At 42.0% G+C, this 21,219-nt stretch overlaps 1 protein-coding gene across 1 annotated transcript in view; it reads left to right on the forward strand.

The window, feature by feature from the left end:
- The first annotated feature begins 11,241 nt into the window (after positions 1 to 11,241).
- Positions 11,242 to 21,219, forward strand: part of EPSTI1 (epithelial stromal interaction 1) — a 95,067-nt gene continuing 85,089 nt past the window's right edge. Inside the window, exons 1-2 of the mRNA XM_056555441.1 lie at positions 11,242 to 11,488; positions 18,480 to 18,538. Coding sequence (XP_056411416.1) covers positions 11,298 to 11,488; positions 18,480 to 18,538 — 250 coding nt within the window. The 5' untranslated portion in view covers positions 11,242 to 11,297. The remainder of the gene's footprint in view (positions 11,489 to 18,479; positions 18,539 to 21,219) is intronic.

Below are 21,219 nucleotides of genomic sequence, written 5' to 3' on the forward strand. Positions count from 1 at the left end.
ACCTTCTGCTGTTGCCCCTGACTACGACTCTTGCTGCCTGCCCTGACCTTCTGCTACGTCCGACCTTGCTCTTGCCTTGTCCCTGTGTACCGCGCCTGTCTCAGCTGTCAGTTGGGGTTGAGTCGCTATCAGGCAGAACGACCTGGGGGTTACCTGCCGCTGCAAGTCCATCCCGCTTTGCGGCGGGCTCTGGTGAAAACCAGTAACCCCTTAGATTCCGTTCCCCTGGTACTGCCCACGCCATCACCCCACTGACACAGAGGATCCACCTCCAGTGTCCTTGCTGCATACCAGTCCGGATCCTGACAGGTATGGACCTGTTCTTCCTCAGAAGGGTACTGGTGCATGATACTTGCATATCAAGGATACGTGGGATCTCACTCTCCCTTTTACTCTCCAATCACTCCTCTTTCATCAATTTTGTCCCTCAGAATAGGGTCAACCAGTGCTCCCCAAAATACCCCACATGATATATATATAGTGCTCCTGCTAACAAGCAGCAGTGTATGCTGCTTGTTAGAATCCTGGTTATCTACCTCCACCCCTACACATGACATGTTAATCACTCAGCTCAAACTGTTTTGCAACATTGACAGACTAGACATGGAATACCACAAAACGACATGCACACAAAAGTTTTTTGATAAATGGGAAGTCTTTATTGTTTCTGCTTATACGGAGACAGAAATAGCAAACATAGAAGCCTAACGAAGCACCAGGTGTGCACGAAGTAGCTACAGCCGTCCTCTCCCATCCTTCCTCTCCCCACCACGCTACCATGCTGCAGATTTTAATATGCAAGTAATAAAGCATTTAAGATTTTATCCTGCTACTACTGGTGAGTTGCCGCTTTTTCACATCTTATATTGATTGTTATTAATTCGGGACTCTGAATTATTTGCCAGAACCCGATATCTAATTGTTTAAGCTGAGCACCTCCAGTAAGCACCTTTATACCAGCCTCCTACCTGCATCTCACCTTCCGTATTCCACGTTCACAAGTAGTAGCTGACTCCACACTGCTCTTTAATTGTATACAGCAAACATACTTAGGCCTTTCCGTTATATGGAATAGTACTGTTGGGGTGCTTTGGGGGACACATTGGGGCAGGGCCAGATTAACGTAGGGGCAGATGGAGCTGCCGCTCCAGGCCCCTACGTTAAAATAGGCCCAGCGGTCAGCACAGGCGGCCCGCAAAGGCCGCTCGTGACAGCTAGATTTACAGAAAAAGAGGTCCGGCCATGTGATGTCCCAGGCCAGCCCTGTTTCTTTACCAACGCCCTGGGTGGTGACGTGGACAGCTGGCTGCGTAACCTCTTGACCCACGTGCCCCACGTGAAGTCAGGGTAGCATATGAGGCTCCTCCCCCTTGCCGGAAAAAGCAGCGTTTGTGCTGCATTCAGGGGCGGACTGACCAGCCGGTCCATTCAGCCGTAGTCCGAAGGCCTGGATCGGGCCTGCTGCAGCTGCTGAAGATTAACGACATTTGTCCCGGATCCCCAGTCCGACAAGCCCTACTTTCAGGTGATTTATTTTCAGACTTTCAGACTTTCCTTGCGCTGCTCCTGCTCTGCGAATCATTAGCAGAGACAGACAGCAGAGCATGGATGAAGAGGACCTGATTGTTGGCTACGCCCCCAGCACAGGAAGAGGACGGGGCAAGAGCTGACAGGCCTCCCGGGAACACAGAGCAGCCGCTTCATGTGAGGTGAGTGATGTCACTGTGTGCTGCCTCTCTCCCCTCTGATCAGCAGTATATCCTGGGGCTGGGTGATAGCAGCAGCAAGAGGTTCCCTGTTTGGAAACACTGCTTTATGGGCGTTCTCCCCAGGGGAGAGCCCTATAAATGTACTAACATATTTTTGTGTTTTTTTAATTATCATTTCAGATCCGTTTATGCAGATGACTACTTCGGATTCGGAGGACTACAACAATGACCCACATTTTTGTAATTTTTTTTAACAATATTAATAAAATGAGGGCTTTTTGGAATAAAAGTTGTTAAACATGTTGGTTTTTTATTTTTATTTACTTTACAGGCTTAGTAGTGGTAGCTTTCTTATAGATGGAATCCATTACTAAGCCAGGGCTTAGTGTTAGCCTCAAAAGCAGCTAACGCTAACCCGGTACCCACCGCCACAGGGGTGCCAGAAAGAGCTGGTACCAACAGGCCCGGAGCATCAAATATGGTGCTCCTAAGCCTAGATGGTAACAGGCTGGCGTTATTAAGGCTGGGAAGGGCCAGTAACAATGGTCCTCGCCCACCCTGGTAACGTCAGGCTGTTGGTTGGAATCTGGCTGACAATGAAAATGCGGGGAACCATGCACGTTTTTTTTTATTTTTTTATTTTTATATTATTTCCAAAAGACGTGTGGGGGTCCCTATATTTTCATTCTCAGCCAGATACCAACCAAGCAGCAACAGCCTGACGTTGCCAGGGTGGGTGAGACCATTGTTACTGGCCCTCCCCAGCCTAAATAACACCAGTCTGTTCCGCCTAGGCCCAGGAGCACCATTTTTTGATGCTCCGGGCCGATGGTACTGGCACCCCTGTGGTGGTGGGTAACTGGGTAATAATTGGAGGTTAGCGCTAGCTGTTTTTGAGGCTTCCACACTTGTTCTCTTGATCAGTGGGGGTTCTCACCACTGCTACCCCGGCCCATAAAAACGTTTGACATGCAGTTTTTTTAAATGGCAGGTACACTTTAAGGAACTAACATAACACCATGAACTTTGCTGTTTCCATAATCACTGAATTATGAAAATAGTGGACTCTGCTATGCTGTTGAAAGACATAAACATTTACTAATAGATATATTTATGGGGCATTTCTGTAGTCATGTGTTTTCTCCCTTTTTAACCCCTCAAAACTTTGATGCAATTGTTAATGTTTTCAATATAGTTTTATAATGACAGTCTACAGATAATACTAATAAGACTTTTGAGGAGCATGTGGAGCTGGCTGTTGTATTATGTTTGTGGTGCGCCAAGGGGGTGCGATGGGAGGTGGATAGGACAGATGTTGTAGCCCAGGGGCAGATGTGTTAACCCCTAAATGTTCATGACGCCAGGGCATGGTTTTAACCGAGAACCACCCAAACGGTAGCACCGCTAGTCCTAGTTAGGCAGGGCAAATAAGAGTCCAAGGCCAGGTCAGGGTTAACGGTAGCTTTACTGAGGTAGACAGATGGTACAGTCTTTAAAGCTAGGCCAGGAGCCCAGAGAGTTGACCAGTAAAACAAGAGACCTCGCAACTTGCTGGGACTTGCAGTGACTTGGACAGACTTTGCACAGCCACGCTGACTATAATAGACTTGACTTGACTGAAGATAGGGACAGCAGACAGAGATGACTTGACTTACTGACTTGTGGCTGTAATTTAGGCATGAGACCTCCAGATGTGCTGGATACTGGCTTTGAGACGTCTGGGCTTGACCTCAGCAGAAAGTGTAACACAAGAGAGCGATTGTAGTACCTCCCCCTCTTATAAAGGGAGGCTGAGCAAGGATCCCATAGGCTATCTGCGGGTTATCTGGTCACCTGGTGCTTTCTGGGTAACAAAACATGTGACCTTAACATGTGACAACCATTATCATGTGACTAATAACCATGTGACCATATCAAAGGTCCTTTGCATTCAATGTACAACTAATTACATTATGGGGGTACACTGCAGATGAGCCCTGAGGACGTGCAGGGACTCAAGCTGATAGGACTGTGCAGCTACCGGACCGGCAAACCAAACAATTGCTTGGGGCCCCGAGCTGGCTGGGGGGCCCCGAGCAGAGCTGGTGCTTATCCATCCTGTAGCGACGGGGCACTTCGGGGGGCCCGAACATTTTAAAAATTACCTTTTTGTAGGGCGCGGGCCCCTTAAGAAACAAAGCAGGGCCGGCACCGGACAGGTCAAGGGCTGATGGGAGTAGAGACGCACGTCTACTCCAATCACCTGACCTGTCCCTGCCTACATCCCTACATGAACCTCCGGCATCCTCCCCGTGCAGTGACAGGAGCAGCAGCAGACTCAAGCCGCTACAACAATCCCCGGCAGGATAAGTAAACTGGCGCGGGGGGCCCGGGGGGGGGGGGATTGTATGGTGGTTAGGGGACTACAATGGTGATGAGTAGTGTTGAGCGGCATAGGCCATATTCGAATTCGCGATATTTCGCGAATATATGGACAAATATTCGCCATATATTCCCTAAATTCATAATATTCGCGTTTTATTTTCGCATATGCGAAAATTCGCGAATGCGAAAATTAGCATATGTGAAAATTAGCATATACACAAATTAGCATAAGCGGAAATTCGCATATGCGAAAATTCGCACGCCAGTCTCACACAGTAGTATTAGAGCCTTCTTTACACCACACAAGCTGGAAGCAGATTCAGTGGATACAGTGTGGAGCAGCATTATATTCAGGTTACAGTGTGTGGCAGCATTATATTCAGGGTACAGTGTGTGGCAGAATTATATTTAGTGGGTACAGCATGTGGCAGTATTCAGGTTACAGTGTGTGGCAGTATTATATTCAGTGGATACAGTGTGTGGCAGTATTATATTCAGGGTACAGTGTGTGGCAGTATTATATTTAGTGGGTACAGTGTATGGCAGTATTATATTTAGTGGGTACAGTGTGTGGCAGTATTATATTCAGGGTACAGTGTGTGGCAGTATTATATTTAGTGGGTACAGTGTATGGTAGTATTATATTTAGTGGGTACAGTGTGTGGCAGTATTATATTCAGGTTACAGTGTGTGGCAGTATTACATTCAGTGGATACAGTGTGTGGCAGTATTCAGGGGTACAGTGAGTGGCAGTATTATATTTAGTTGGTACAGTGTGTGGCAGTATTATATTTAGTGGGTTCAGTGTGTGGCAGGATTATATTTAGTCGGTACAGTGTGTGGCAGGATTTTATTTAGTGGGTACAGCATGTGGCAGTATTCAGGTTACAGTGTGTGGCAGTATTATATTCAGTGGATACAGTGTGTGGCAGTATTATATTCAGGGAACAGTGTGCGGCAGTATTAAATTTAGTGGATACAGTGTATGGCAGTATTATATTTAGTGGGTAGAGTGTGTGGCAGTATTATATTTAGTGGGTACAGTGTGTGGCAGTACTATATTTAGTGGGTACAGTGTATGGCAGTATTATATTCAGTGGATACAGTGTGTGGCAGTATTATATTCAGTGGATACAGTGTGGGGCAGTATTCAGGGATACAGTGAGTGGCAGTATTATATTTAGTGGGTACAGTGTGTGGCAGGATTACATTTAGTAGGTTCAGTGTGTGGCAGGATTATATTTAGTGGGTACAGTGTGTGGCAGGATTTTATTTAGTGGGTACAGCATGTGGCAGTATCGAGGTTACAGTGTGTGGCAGTATTATATTCAGGGTACAGTGTGTGGCAGTATTAAATTTAGTGGGTACAGTGTATGGCAGTATTATATTTAGTGGGTAGAGTGTGTGGCAGTATTATATTCAGGGTACAGTGTGTGGCAGTATTATATTTAGTGGGTACAGTGTATGGCAGTATAATATTTAGTGGGTACAGTGTGTGGCAGTATTATATTTAGTGGGTACAGTGTATGGCAGTATTATATTCAGTGGATACAGTGTGGGGCAGTATTATATTCAGTGGATACAGTGTGTGGCAGTATTATATTCAGTGGATACAGTGTGTGGCAGTATTATATTCAGGGTACAGTGTGTGGCAGTATTATATTTAGTTGGTACAGTGTGTGGCAGTATTATATTTAGTGGGTTCAGTGTGTGGCAGGATTATATTTAGTGGGTACAGTGTGTGGCAGGATTTTATTTAGTGGGTACAGCATGTGGCAGTATTCAGGTTACAGTGTGTGGCAGTATTATATTCAGTGGATACAGTGTGTGGCAGTATTATATTCAGGGAACAGTGTGCGGCAGTATTAAATTTAGTGGATACAGTGTATGGCAGTATTATATTTAGTGGGTAGAGTGTGTGGCAGTATTATATTTAGTGGGTACAGTGTGTGGCAGTACTATATTTAGTGGGTACAGTGTATGGCAGTATTATATTCAGTGGATACAGTGTGTGGCAGTATTATATTCAGTGGATACAGTGTGGGGCAGTATTCAGGGATACAGTGAGTGGCAGTATTATATTTAGTGGGTACAGTGTGTGGCAAGATTACATTTAGTAGGTTCAGTGTGTGGCAGGATTATATTTAGTGGGTACAGTGTGTGGCAGGATTTTATTTAGTGGGTACAGCATGTGGCAGTATCGAGGTTACAGTGTGTGGCAGTATTATATTCAGGGTACAGTGTGTGGCAGTATTATATTTAGTGGGTACAGTGTATGGCAGTATAATATTTAGTGGGTACAGTGTGTGGCAGTATTATATTTAGTGGGTACAGTGTATGGCAGTACTATATTTAGTGGGTACAGTGTATGGCAGTATTATATTCAGTGGATACAGTGTGTGGCAGTATTATATTCAGTGGATACAGTGTGGGGCAGTATTCAGGGATACAGTGAGTGGCAGTATTATATTTAGTGGGTACAGTGTGTGGCAGGATTACATTTAGTAGGTTCAGTGTGTGGCAGGATTATATTTAGTGGGTACAGTGTATGGCAGTATAATATTTAGTGGGTACAGTGTGTGGCAGTATTATATTTAGTGGGTACAGTGTATGGCAGTATTATATTCAGTGGATACAGTGTGGGGCAGTATTATATTCAGTGGATACAGTGTGTGGCAGTATTATATTCAGTGGATACAGTGTGTGGCAGTATTATATTCAGGGTACAGTGTGTGGCAGTATTATATTTAGTTGGTACAGTGTGTGGCAGTATTATATTTAGTGGGTTCAGTGTGTGGCAGGATTATATTTAGTGGGTACAGTGTGTGGCAGGATTTTATTTAGTGGGTACAGCATGTGGCAGTATTCAGGTTACAGTGTGTGGCAGTATTATATTCAGTGGATACAGTGTGTGGCAGTATTATATTCAGGGAACAGTGTGCGGCAGTATTAAATTTAGTAGATACAGTGTATGGCAGTATTATATTTAGTGGGTAGAGTGTGTGGCAGTATTATATTTAGTGGGTACAGTGTGTGGCAGTACTATATTTAGTGGGTACAGTGTATGGCAGTATTATATTCAGTGGATACAGTGTGTGGCAGTATTATATTCAGTGGATACAGTGTGGGGCAGTATTCAGGGATACAGTGAGTGGCAGTATTATATTTAGTGGGTACAGTGTGTGGCAAGATTACATTTAGTAGGTTCAGTGTGTGGCAGGATTATATTTAGTGGGTACAGTGTGTGGCAGGATTTTATTTAGTGGGTACAGCATGTGGCAGTATCGAGGTTACAGTGTGTGGCAGTATTATATTCAGGGTACAGTGTGTGGCAGTATTAAATTTAGTGGGTACAGTGTATGGCAGTATTATATTTAGTGGGTAGAGTGTGTGGCAGTATTATATTCAGGGTACAGTGTGTGGCAGTATTATATTTAGTGGGTACAGTGTATGGCAGTATAATATTTAGTGGGTACAGTGTGTGGCAGTATTATATTTAGTGGGTACAGTGTATGGCAGTATTATATTCAGTGGATACAGTGTGGGGCAGTATTATATTCAGTGGATACAGTGTGTGGCAGTATTATATTCAGTGGATACAGTGTGTGGCAGTATTATATTCAGGGTACAGTGTGTGGCAGTATTATATTTAGTGGGTACAGTGTATGGCAGTATTATATTTAGTGGGTGGAGTGTGTGGCAGTATTATATTCAGGGTACAGTGTGTGGCAGTATTATATCTAGTGGGTACAGTGTATGGCAGTATTATATTTAGTGGGTAGAGTATGTGGCAGTATTATATTCAGGGTACAGTGTGGGGCTGTATTATATTTAGTGGGTACAGTGTATAGCAGTATTGTATTCAGGGTACAGTGTATGGCAGCATTATATTTAGGGTACAGTGTGGGGCAGTATTTTATTTAGGGTACAGTGTGGGGCAGTATTTTATTTAGGGTACAGTGTGGGGCAGTATTTTATTTAGGGTACAGTGTGGGGCAGTATTATATTTAGTATTGTTGCTCGCGAATATTCGCAAAGCGAATTTTATTCGCGAATTTCGCATATTCGCGAATTCGCGAATATTTGCGAATATAGCACTATATATTCGTAATTACGAATATTCGTTAATTTTTTATTTTTTATTTTTCTACAGTACACATCACAGTGATCACCCCTCTCTGCTTCCAGCTTGTGTGGTGTAAAGAAGGCTCTAATACTACTGTGTGAGACTGGCGTGGGATTTTTCGCATATGCGAACATTCGCACATGCGAATTTTCGCATATGCGAATTTTCGCTTATGCTAATTTTGTATATGCTTATTTTCGCATACGTGAATTTTCGCATATGCAAAAATAAAACGAGAATATTACGAATATACGAATATTCACAAATATATGACGAATATTCGTCCATATATTCGCAAATATTCGCGAATTCGAATATGGCCTATGCCGCTCAACACTAATATTTAGTGGGTACAGTGAATAGCAGTATTATATTAATGGTACAGTGTATAGCAGTATTATATTCAGGGTACAATGTGTGGCAGTATTATATTTAGGGTACAGTGTGGGGCAGTATTTTATTTAGGGAACACTTTCTGGCAGGGTTACAATAATTACTGTCTTCATGCAGAGGATGAGGATCTGCTGACAAAGTGAGGAGCCAATGATGTCTGGATGTCAGACTCTGCAGAGAAGATCGAGCTGGAGGAAGACCTGGTCTCTGGACCAGATGAAGAAGAAAAGATAACAGAGAAGACGTCACTCAGGTCACTGATATCATTGTGTGTTCTCCTGACTGTCCCATCAGAGCTGTAGTCACTTGTAAGTTCTGCAGTGATGATGGGTAAAACTGTGTCCAATCTGTGTCTCTTCAGCTGTTACAAAACTACAACTCCCATTGCAAGAGGCTCTTCAGACATGATGGGAGTTTTAGCTTTCCAACAGCTGGAGAACCACTTTAAGCGAGTTGATTGTTGGGGGTCTCAGCAGTCAGACCCTCACAAAAAAAAGGCCCTGGGGGGTCTGGACAGGGGGTATGGATAGGGAACACTGCTGCACCTAATGTGGGTAGAACTATGCTGTACCTAATGTGGGGGGGGGGGGGACACTGCCAACCTAATGTGGGGGGAACTATGCTGCACCTAATGTGGGGGGAACACTGCCAACCTAATGTGGGGAGAACTATGCTGCATCTAATGTGGGGGGAACACTGCCTACCTAATGTGGGGGGAACTCTGCTGCACCTAATGTGGGGGGAACACTGCTGCACCTAATGTGCGTCGTATCAACGTTCGCTCACATTGCGCTCCCAGAATTCAAGGACCGGAGATTTATTTAGGCGTTGCTATGTCCTGACGCCGGCCCCAGAGCGTGACGTGTGTGAACCTCAAAGGGGGGGCCTCCATGTCCATTTTGCTTGGGGCCCCCAAATTCCTTCAAATGGCCCTGGGACTGTGGGTAGCATATCCCGTACCGGGACATCATATGTTGTCTTGTTGAGGGTCTGGATTCTGCTGCTGCACCTCCATTCCAGTTCTGAAATCTTCACTAGTGTTGTAATTTCTCTGAGACTGGTAATTGTTTTGAATTCTGCGCTCATTTCTGCCCCTGCTATATACACTTTGTCCATACATATAGGCCCTCATTTACTATTCTAAACCCGACTTGTTTTGTCGGGTTTTTTTGTCGCATCTTTGTCTGCGACATGTTGCAGACATCGTGCGCCAGTCTGCGACACGATGCGACATTTTTTGCCGACGGACCCGATTTGGATTCTCCCAACCCCGAAAAAGGGGTGTAACCCGACATTTCTGAGCTTTCCCACGTATTTATAAAGTTTTCCAACCCCAATTTGTTGAATTGTTGTGGATTTTTTCCCTACAACTCAGAGGAGTTGGAAACCAAAACCAACAAAACCCACGTGCGACAAACAGGATGCGACATAATAATAAATACCAGGGGAAAAAAGCAATCGGGTAAGAAAGCAACATAGACTTACAACCCGATTTCCTAAGTAAATGAGGGCCATTGTGCTGCCTTCTTATCCTCTTTAGTGTTGCTTGCGAATATTCACAATGCGAATTTTATTCGCGAATTCGCAAATATTCGCAAATATAGCACTATATATTCGTAATTACGAATATTGTTTTTTTTTTGTTTTTTTTTCACAGTACACATCACAGTGATCATCCCTCTCTGCTTTCAGCTTGTGTGGTCTAAAGAAGGCTCTAATACTACTGTGTGAGACTGGCGTATGAATTTTCGCATATGGGAAAATTTGCACATGTGAATTTTCGCTTATGCAAATTTTTCGCATTTGGTAATTTTAGCACAAGCGAATTTTCGTTTATGCTAATATTCGCATATGCAAAAATATAACGCGAATATTACGAATATGCGAATTTAGCGAATATATGACGAATATTTGTCCATATATACGCGAAATATCGCGAATTCGAATATGACCTATGCTGCTCAACACTAATCCTCTTCTAAAAGAGTTATACAAGTGACAGTAACTGGTGACAGATCAGTGTTCTAGTTGGTTCTCCTCCCTTCTCCCATGTACTTCCCCTTTTCCTTCATCCAGTTTCAGGGCATTTCCATTTTTCACACTGCAGAATAAAGTAAATACTGTATATACAGTGCATGAACTAAAACTATTGTACCTAGAGAGTAAACTCTTCCACATCAGATTTGTCTGGATTTGTGGATAGAAGATGTACTAATTTACACTATGTTTTAAGCCCCACATTGGACATTTTCTCAACGTTTACGTTTTGTGTTCGTGGTTGCCCAAAGTACTGTTATCAGATCTGTGATATTTCCACAGCATGAATCTATATACTGTAGACTTCGAAATCCACAGCTTGAGGATGAGATTTGTTGAAATCTCATTTACTTTGCTGTCATTGTATTCCTCTACAGTTCTCTATCCACAAATCCAGACAAATCTGAAGCAAATCCACAATGTGGAAGAGTTTACTCTCTAGGTACATTAGTTCTAGTTCATGCACTGAATATACAGTATTTACTTTATTCTGCAGTATGAAAAATAAACTTCTTTTACAGTGAAGAGAATGGAAACTCCCTGAAACTGGATGAAGGAAAAGGGGCAGTACATGGGAGAAGGGAGGAGAACCAGCTAGAACACTGATCTGTCACCAGTTACTGTCACTTGTATAACTCTTTTACAAGAGGATAAGAAGGCAGCACAATATGTATGGACAAAGTGGATATGGCAGGGGCAGAAATGAGCGCAGAATTCAAAACAATTACCAGTCTCAGAGAAATGACAACACTGGTGAAGATTTCAGAACTGGAATGGAGGGGCAGCAGCGGAATCCAGACCCTCAACAGGACACCATAATACAACAGCCAGCTCCACAGGCTCCTCAAGAGTCTCAGTAGTAAGTATTTTATCTGTAGACTGTCATTATAAAACTATATTGAAAACATTAACAATTGCATCAAAGTTTTGAGGTGTTAAAAAGAGAGAAAACGCATGACTACAGAAATTCCCCCATAAATATTATATATCTATTAGTAAATGTTTATGTCTTTCATAAACATGAGAAGTAGTGCAGCCAGGATTCACATAACAATGTTGTCCTTGTTCATTTGTCATTATATGTTTTTATTAACATTACTTGATTTATTTCAGTACAGTGTTTTAATGTTTGATCCTGGCTGGTCAGTTAACCTCTGGTGTGTAGGATGTGTAGTGGGGGGGGGGGGGGGGGGGGGTTCCTGAAGTCTTTTCCTTGCTATCCATAGTTTCGTTTCTCTGACTCTTGGCTTGTTTCACTTTCGTTTCCTTTCTTGCTTCTGTGAGAAAATGTAATAAGAGCTTAGGGGAGGGGTGCGTTGGGTGTAACAGTGTTTGGTAATTCTAAGCCTGTGGCAGTGTGTAAGGGAGTAAGGTATTTATAACCACACATACTGTTTAACCCCTTATAGATGCAGCTTAGCTTGGACCTTAAAGGGGTACTCCGGCGCTAAGACATCTTATACCCTATCCAAAGGCTAGGGGATAAGATGCTTGATTCCTGGGGACCCCCGTGATCTTTCACGCAGCACCCCATTACCATCAGCCCCCAGAGCATGTTCGCTCCGGGTCTGATGACTGCTGAACACTTCCGGCCCCGTGATCGGCAGTCATCAGACCCTGATAGTAACGGGGTGCTGTGTGAAATATCACGGGGGTCCCCAGCGGCGGGCCCCCCGCGATCAGGCATCTTATCCCCTATACTTTGGATAGGGGATAAGATGTCCTTACGCCGGAGTACCCCTTTAAAGGGTTAGTCCTATCTCAGACAATTATGGCATATCCACCACTGGGAAAACCCACACCTGCTGTAGCACGGGGGCTCCCTTACCCTATCCAGTCTGGATTCAGTGGCCAGAGGTGGCTGGGATTCAAAAAACAGCTTAGCAGACTGTTAAAGGAGTACTCTAGTGCAGAGTATTCCTGCTCCGCTCTGCCCGGGCTGCAAAATAAATGAAAATGAATCATCACTCACCTCCCTGGGTTCCCGCGGAGCGCCACTACAGCTGTTCGGTCCTCCGGTCCATCCTCTTCATACTTCCGGGTGTAACGAAGCGTCACATGGCGCTCAGCCTATCGCCGGCCGAGACTGAACATCGCGGCGACCGGCGATAGGCTGAGCGCCATGTGACGCTTCGTTACACCCGGAAGTATGAAGGAGATGCACCGGAGGACCAAACAGCTGTAGTGACGCTCCGCGGGAACCCAGGGAGGTGAGTGATGGTTCATTTTCATTTATTTTGCAGCCCGGGAAGAACGGAGTAGGAATACTCTGGACTAGAGTACTTCTTTAAGAAAAACAGAAATGCGGAAACAGCGTAGCAGAGTCTCATTAGTAAGTATTATCTGTAGACTGTCATTATAAAACTATATTGAAAACATTAACAATTGCATCAAAGTTTTGAGGGGTTAAAAAGGGAGAAAACACATGACTACAGAAATGCCCCCATAAATATATCTATTAGTAAATGTTTAGTAGCAGAGTCCATTATTTTTATAATTCGGTGATTATGGAAACAGCAAAGTTCATCGTGTTGTTAGTTACTTAAAGTGTACCTGTTATCTAAAAAAAATGGTGTGTAGTAGTGGTGAGAACCCCCACTGATCAGGAGAACAAGTGTGGAAAAGTGCGGTGCAATTTTTTAAATTAAAATGTTAAACATAACAATAAATGACAGAAATAAACTTACCATATCTAACCAGAAAATACCAAAATAATGAAGATCAATCATAAAACCACTGACACCATAGCACGAAATAAAACACTGGTCCACCCCCACACTCACTCCTCCACACAAACAAAAATATATACAATATAAACAAGAATTTTTTTTCCTATAATACCCATACCATATTAATAAACTGTATACACTAATATCAAATGTAAACTCCCTGACCCAGTCGCAATATCAAAAACCCCTTAACGACCCATAACGTCTATACTGTTAGGGTGTTTATGCCGTTAGAGGTGTATAGCACTGGCTCCTGACTTAGCCTGTGCTATACTGAGCGGCCCTCAGCTGATTACTGTAGCTGAGGGATGCCGCAAATAGCCAGCATGTGATGATCGCTGTAACTGGCTATTAACCATTTAGATCTCCATTGTTAAAGCTGACAGCGGTGTCTAAGGTGGTCTAGTGGGTGGATAGTACAGGAATTTAGGTGCTCTATTGTGGTAGATGTAAACAGTGACATTGGCTAACCTTCAACACTGATGTTAAAATTGAGACATTAGCCAGTATATCCTTGAATGAAGGACATATCTGAGCCCGCACACCAACGCCAAGGTTTCTCAAGTGGCACGGAACCTAACACTAACCTACCTGTGCGTGATAAGCAAAACCAGGGGCGAGTGGGCAATTACAGCAGGTACCCTCCAGTGTGGCTGAGCACACATACAATGGGAGGAGGGAGGCAGACTATGAGCCCCACCTAAGTTGGCTGATATAGTTGCTCGCCTCACATGTGCACCTTAATACTGCCTAGAAAGTGTTCACTGCGCATTACATATGGAGTTTACACACCTCCAAATATAAATTTAAAACAACAACAAAAATGTGGTCTCAAATGGCTGGAGGTGCTCAACCCCTAATGCAGTTGTGCATTTATACTGGTGGAGCAGATCCTGCCCTTGTGGTCTGTTGCTAGGGGCAATCCCCAGCATGAAAATGCATACAATGGAGGATGCCTGCAGCGGACTACAAGTGCCACAATAGAATCCTACACCAGATAGACAGTGTGGATGTGTAACAATTAGAATAATACAGAAATTTAGGTGCACTACTGTGATAGATGTAAACAATTACATCGGCTACCCTCAACACCGATGTTAAAATTGAGACATTAGCCAGTATATCCTTGTATGAAGGACATACCTGAGCCCGCACACCACCCTCCAGTGTGGCTGAGCACACTTACAATGGGAGGAGGGAGGCAGACTATGAGCCCCACCTAAGTTGGCTGATATAGCTGCTGGCCTCACATGTGCACCTTAATGCTGCCTAGAAAGTGTTCAAGGCGCATTACATATGGAGTTTACACACCTCCAATTATACATTTAAAGCAACAACAAAAACGTGGTCTCAAATGGCTGGAGGTGCTCAACCAAATGCATTTGTGGTGGATAGCCCTTACCGCAACGCGATGTCGGAGGAGAGGCGATCCACTGCAGAGGTAGTCAGAGGGCTTACCTCTCCTTCTTGTCTGTCTGCAGCTCTGGGATTGATAAAGCTTCTCTGCAGCAGGCTCTATCAATCGAGCACAGAGCACACAGATCAATGCAGTTCTATGGAACTGCATTGATCTGTATGAGGAATCTAATAATTCCTCCTAAGGGTGCGTTCACACTGAGTAATTCAAGAAGAATTTACTCAAGTAATTCCTCTTGAATTCTCCTCTCCAAATTAATGCACATCTCCTCTGCCCATTGACTTTAATGTTTTTTCCGCTGTCCTGTTCACACTACGGAAATTCTGCTAGCAGAATTCCAACACTGAATTCCTTTCCGCTTGAAGAAAGAACATGTTCATTCTTCAGGCGGAATCCGCGAGCAAAATCCAATAGAAGTCAATGGTAAAAAAAAATTCTGCCGGACATCGTTTTCAGGCGGAATTCAATCGGAATTCAGAAAAGTAGATTAAATAGCCTCCTCCTTCATTCCTCTTCATTTCCGCATGGAAATTCTGCATGAATTCTGCTTGAATTCCGCTTGAATTTCGCTTTATAGATAAAATGACAGAAGGCAACAATTTCCTGACCAAAATTATTCCTTGTGAATTCCTCTTGAATTCCTCAGTGTGAACGCACCCTAAAAGTCCACTAAGGGGACCAACAAAGTGTAAAAATAAAGGTTTAATAAAGGTTTAACGCACATACATTAACCTGTTTAATTCGTCCATTTTCCTCCATTCTCCATATAAAAAATATGTAAACATAATAAAAATAAACATATGTGCTTTCACCATTTGTGCAATTGTCCAAATCCAAATATTACATTATTTATCCCGTACAGTAAACGGTGTGTAAACATCAAAAAATTACCAAACTTATCACTAGGAGTGAAACCCGATGTGATCATAACTTTTGACATGTGTTGACAACATGTCAAAAGTTTTTTTTAAACAACAGGGGCACGCCCCTTAACCCCGTAAGGACCCAGCCCATTTTCACCTTAAGGACCCGGCAATTTTTTGCGCTTTATGCATTATTAACTCTGGGATGCTTTTACTTTTTATTCTGATTCCGAGACAGCTTTTTCGTGACAAATTTTACTTTATGTTAGTGGTAAATTTTGCATCTCAAATAAATTATATATTGATTTGTTTGCCACAGATTATGTTATAAAATAAGTAATGTCAATACAAAGTACAATTGATGCAAAAAACAAGCCCTTATATGGGTCTATAGGTGTAAAATTTAACGTGTTATGATTTTTAGAAGATGAGGAGGAAAAAAACTAAAGTGCAAAAACGAAGAGTCCTTAAGGTTAAAATGGGCTGAGTTCTTAAGGGGTTAAAGGGTTACTGTCATTAGAAAAAAACTTTTGATATATTTCCCACATATTTTTACTCCAAACGAATCATCCTGTAGGTATCACCTCTACAAGGAAAATATACTAATACCCATAAATAATATGAACACAAAAAAAGAGAGGGTATAGGAAAACTAATGAGATAGATGCAAATTCATGCAAAAAATCTTTATTAGAAATAACTAATCAATAAAACATATATAAAAGAATGAAACTGCCACAGTATGATAGGAACATGGATGACAATGACATGGGAAAGGCTGTTACATATCTATTAGACATGAAAGTAATAAAGGGCAACCTATCATCAACTTATAAAGTAAAATACAAGTTTGAAAAATAACAGATAGGGAGCATAAATAATGAAGCAGTACCAAGGGATATAGGAACCTTATAGGAACCTTACCCAGGTCAATGCCAGACCCCTACATATGTTTCTCTCCGTCGAGCTTCCTCAGGGGGCCCCCTGAGGAAGCTCGAGGGAGCTAAACATATGTAGGGGTATGGCATTGACCTGGATAAGTTTCCTATATTCCTTGGTACTGGTTCATTATTTATGCTACATATCTGTTGTTTTTCACACTTGTATTTTACTTTATAAGTTGATGATAGGTTGCCCTTTATTACTTTCATGTCTAATAGATATGTAACAGCCTTTCCCATGTCATTGTCATCCATGTTCCTATCATACTGTGCCAGTTTCATTCTTTTATATTTCCCACATATGTCAAAAGTTTTGATCCCATCAGGTGTCACCTCTAGTTATAAGACCGCAAAGTAGGGTGATGGTTGAACATTCAGCAAACTATTGTCTGATGAACCTTGTCTGAGGAAAAATCGATTCACAGATTCACCCATACACATTTTAGTCCATATTGGCTCTTTTAAAGATCTTCAAAATGGCCATCCATGATCATTGACACTGGGCAAAGGACACATTGGGGGAGATTTATCAAAGCCTGTGCAGAGGTAACGTTGTCCAGTTTCCCATAGCAACCAATCAGATCGCTTCTTTCATTTTCCACAGGCCTTCCTAAAAATGAAAGAAGCAAGCTGATTGGTTGTTATGGGCAACTGGGCAAGTTTTATTCTGCACAGGTTTTGATAAATCTCCCCCATTATATTTCTTTAAATGTTATGAGAATGTTTTTTACCGAAATAACATTTGTGAACAAAAATTTTTACATTTGCCAAAAATTTTTGACATAGTTGTGTTCTTTCTATATGCTTTCTTTATATATAAAACTTCCATAAATTTCCAGGAGCTCTGACTGCTGATATTTTGTGAAAACATTCTTAGCTTTTACAGCTAACAGTCAGTGCCATTTTTAGAGAACTTATGTAACAGGACTCCCCCCTTAAACCTGTCAATACCCCATAATATTAACATACATAAAATGAATAATACCCCTATGCAGTGAATATCTCTAAGGTAACTGAAAAATACCACTAGTGAATGAATAAGGCTTGTTTTACCCCACATTTAGACGATTCTCTGGTGAGTACAAACTATTTTCATCAAAAGAAGGAATAGTTCCAACACAAGGAATAAGGGAAACTCTCCATAAGAAAATTTTAGGAAGAAACATGCATTATGAGCAGTGTACGTGATCACTAGAGGAACATAAGTAACTTGTTTGAGTGTCTCTGAGCCCCCTCCCAAAAAACTCTACTGAGTGATCACAGCAATGCAGTGATGTCATGCCTGAGAGAGGCCTAGGTACTCAAAGTTAAACAGACCCAAATATATAGGAATATGTTTACATATAAGGCATTTGAATCCGACTAAAGAAAAAAAAAGTGAAGCAAAAAAATGTAAATTTAATGAAGCTGTTTTTTAAATCAGATCATCATTATTGAACAGTTTCTCCGGATCAAAAACATTCCCAATAGCTGGTAGATGTGTCCCCCAGCTGTTGGACCCGCAGTGATTATGATAACAGAGAACAGATTTCCCTCTAGTGAAGGATGCTGCAGTGCCCATGCTCAGCCACCACTTTGTTTAGTCTCTATGAGACTTTCAACTATTGCTGAATTCATCTCTTGGCAATGTTCAGAAGTCTCATAGAAAATGAATAAAGCAGTGGACCCAGTCTTAGAAAAGGAATAAGATTTTAAAAGTAAAACTCACTGCAGTTTTCCTATATAAAACAGCTTGTGCACCCCATGGTAGTAGCTTATGAGCCATGCATTAGCTACAAAATCTAAATGCAGCATTAATTATTGCTTAAATTGTATTTGCATTATCTTTAATTAGAAAATGTTGGTTGAAGTAATGAATATTGATTCAATGTTAGTTATTTTAATCTCTATCATATCGCAGCTCAAGTTCCCACCGAGTTATTCAACCAGATCCAACAAAGAGAGAAAAACTCCTTTCATGTAAGAAAATGTTACACAAACCGTATACACACTTAATGCAGCTTTATATTTTGTCTCTTTAACTTATTACTTATTACTATATTTATTTAATCTGAATACAATTCGATATTTTGTTTATAGTTTATGCATATGTTACCACTATGGCTCTATACAATCTTTGATTCAGAAAACGCTAACAATAGAACTCTTTAACAAACCTCTGTAGGCCTCCAATTTCGTATGCAGTTTATCCCTTTGGAATTTATACAGAATCTGAAAAAAATGTACCATATTATGTTGTATGCCATGTAACCGAGATGTGAAGAGATCCAGTTATGAAATACAGTTCTATATAGAGAAAATATGTGGGACTAAGGGACTAAGTAAGCTAGAAACTCAAACCAACTTGCAGGTTTTGTGCATGCTGCTCTAATGTGAGCATGAAGCCTTACTTATACAGTACAGGGTGGGCCATTTATATGGATACACCTTAATAAAATGGGAATGGTTGGTGATATTAACTTCCTGTTTGTGGCACATTAGTATATGTGAGGGGGAAACTTTTCAAGATGGGTGGTGACCATGGCGGCCGTTTTGAAGTCGGCCATTTTGAATCCAACTTTTGTTTTTTCAATAGGAAGAGGGTCATGTGACACATCAAACTTATTGGGAATTTCACAAGAAAAACAATGATGTGGTTTTAACGTAACTTTATTCTTTCATGAGTTATTTACAAGTTTCTGACCACTTATAAAATGTGTTCAATGTGCTGCCCATTGTGTTGGATTGTCAATGCAACCCTCTTTTCCAACTCTTCACACACTGATAGCAACACCGCAGGAGAAATTCTAGCACAGGCTTCCATTATCCGTAGTTTCAGGTGCTGCAGAATGGGCAAAACAAAAATTGGAACAGGACCCTCAGTTTACGCAGAGGATTTTGTTCAGTGATGAGGGAAACTTTTATGTGAATGGTGAAGTTAACAAACAAAACCACCGCTATTGGTCTGACACTAACCCACATTGGATAGATCCCTCCAAGACTGTTGGAACAGAAAAATTGATGGTATGGTGTGTTATATGGGGTACAAAGATAGTGGGGCCATTCTTCATCAATGGAACCCTCAAGGCCACTGGATATGCAAAATTGCTACATGATGATGTGTTTCCCTCTTTATGCACTGAAGCTGGCACGTTCCCTGAGTTTTTCCAGCAAGATGGTGCACCACCACACTATGGGTGTCAGGTCCGAGCATTCCTAGATGAACAGTTTCCTGGAAAGTGGATTGGTCGTCGTGGGCCAGTTGAATGGCCCCCAAAGTCTCCTGATCTGACCCCCTTATACTTTTATCTTTGGGGTCATCTGAAGGCAATTGTCTATGCTGTGAAGATACGAGATGTGCGGCACCTGAAACTACGGATACTGGAAGCCTGTGCTAGCATTTCTCCTGCCGTGTTGCTATCAGTGTGTGAAGAGTGGGAGAAGAGGGTTGCATTGACAATCCAACACAATGGGCAGCACATTGAACACATTTTATAAGTGGTCAGAAACTTGTAAATAACTCATGAAAGAATAAAGTTACATTAAAACCAAGCACATTGTTTTTATTCCAACAAAAGTTGGATTCAAAATGGGCGACTTCAAAATGGCAGCCATGGTAACCACCCACCTTGTAAAGTTTCCCCCCTCACATATACTAATGTGCCACAAACAGGAAATTAATATCACCAACCATTCCCATTTTATTAAGGTGTAGTCATATAAATGGCCCACCCTGTATATATGGCCCCCATCTCTAAAAATGTACCTTTGTAATGGTAATGTTGACGAAATACAGTATACAGCTTTATTTCTCTTAAATAGGTATTCCCATCTTATGAAGTAACCCCCTTTCTACAGAATAAGGAATAAAATGCTGATTGGTGTGGGTTTGACTAAGACCCCCCATCAATTTCGAGAAAGCAGGGAAAGCATGCGTACCCAGCACATCACTCATTGTCTATGGCGCTTCTAAACATTACTGAGTGCTGTGGACTTCATGAGATAGGAATACCTTTTAAATAACAGCTGTGAAAACAAAAAACTGTCTGGTTTTGCCCATAGCAGCAAATCACAGCTCAGGTTTCATTTTTCAACAAGCTCTGGTAAAATGAGTCACTCATTAAAAATTCTATATACTAGATCCCCACTATAAACATAAAAATAGATGTAATCAATCACATCATTAGGCCATGTTCACACGGATGCATGCGCAGTACACTTGCACACATCACGGCGTCTCTCGGCCTAGCTCAGGGAGCAGGGATGTGTGCGAGTATACTGCGCATGAGTACGGCGACTCGCACATCGCAGCATGTCTGTTCGGAGTGACCGATTGCCACTATGAGCAGCCACAGATAGAGGCACAATGTAGGGGTCCATCATTGGCGGATCGGCAGCGTAAAATACGCTTCAGATCTGTCCATTTGAACCTGGCCTAAAGCTGTATACATAGTGCATTACCGAATGTATTATATTGTAAAATAATGTAACTGTAAACTTTCGGGTTCCATGTTGTGACAACACACATGACAACTCTTTATTCCTCTTTCCCACAGTTTATCCATTTTTTTTTTTTTTTTAAAGTAAGAGACTATGTAATTCGATTCTGGATCTGGATTTTAATTGATTCTGCAATGATTCTCAGGACCACCTCATGGTTA

Source organism: Hyla sarda, chromosome 2 (genome assembly GCF_029499605.1).
Source record: "Hyla sarda isolate aHylSar1 chromosome 2, aHylSar1.hap1, whole genome shotgun sequence".
Lineage (NCBI taxonomy): Eukaryota > Metazoa > Chordata > Amphibia > Anura > Hylidae > Hyla > Hyla sarda.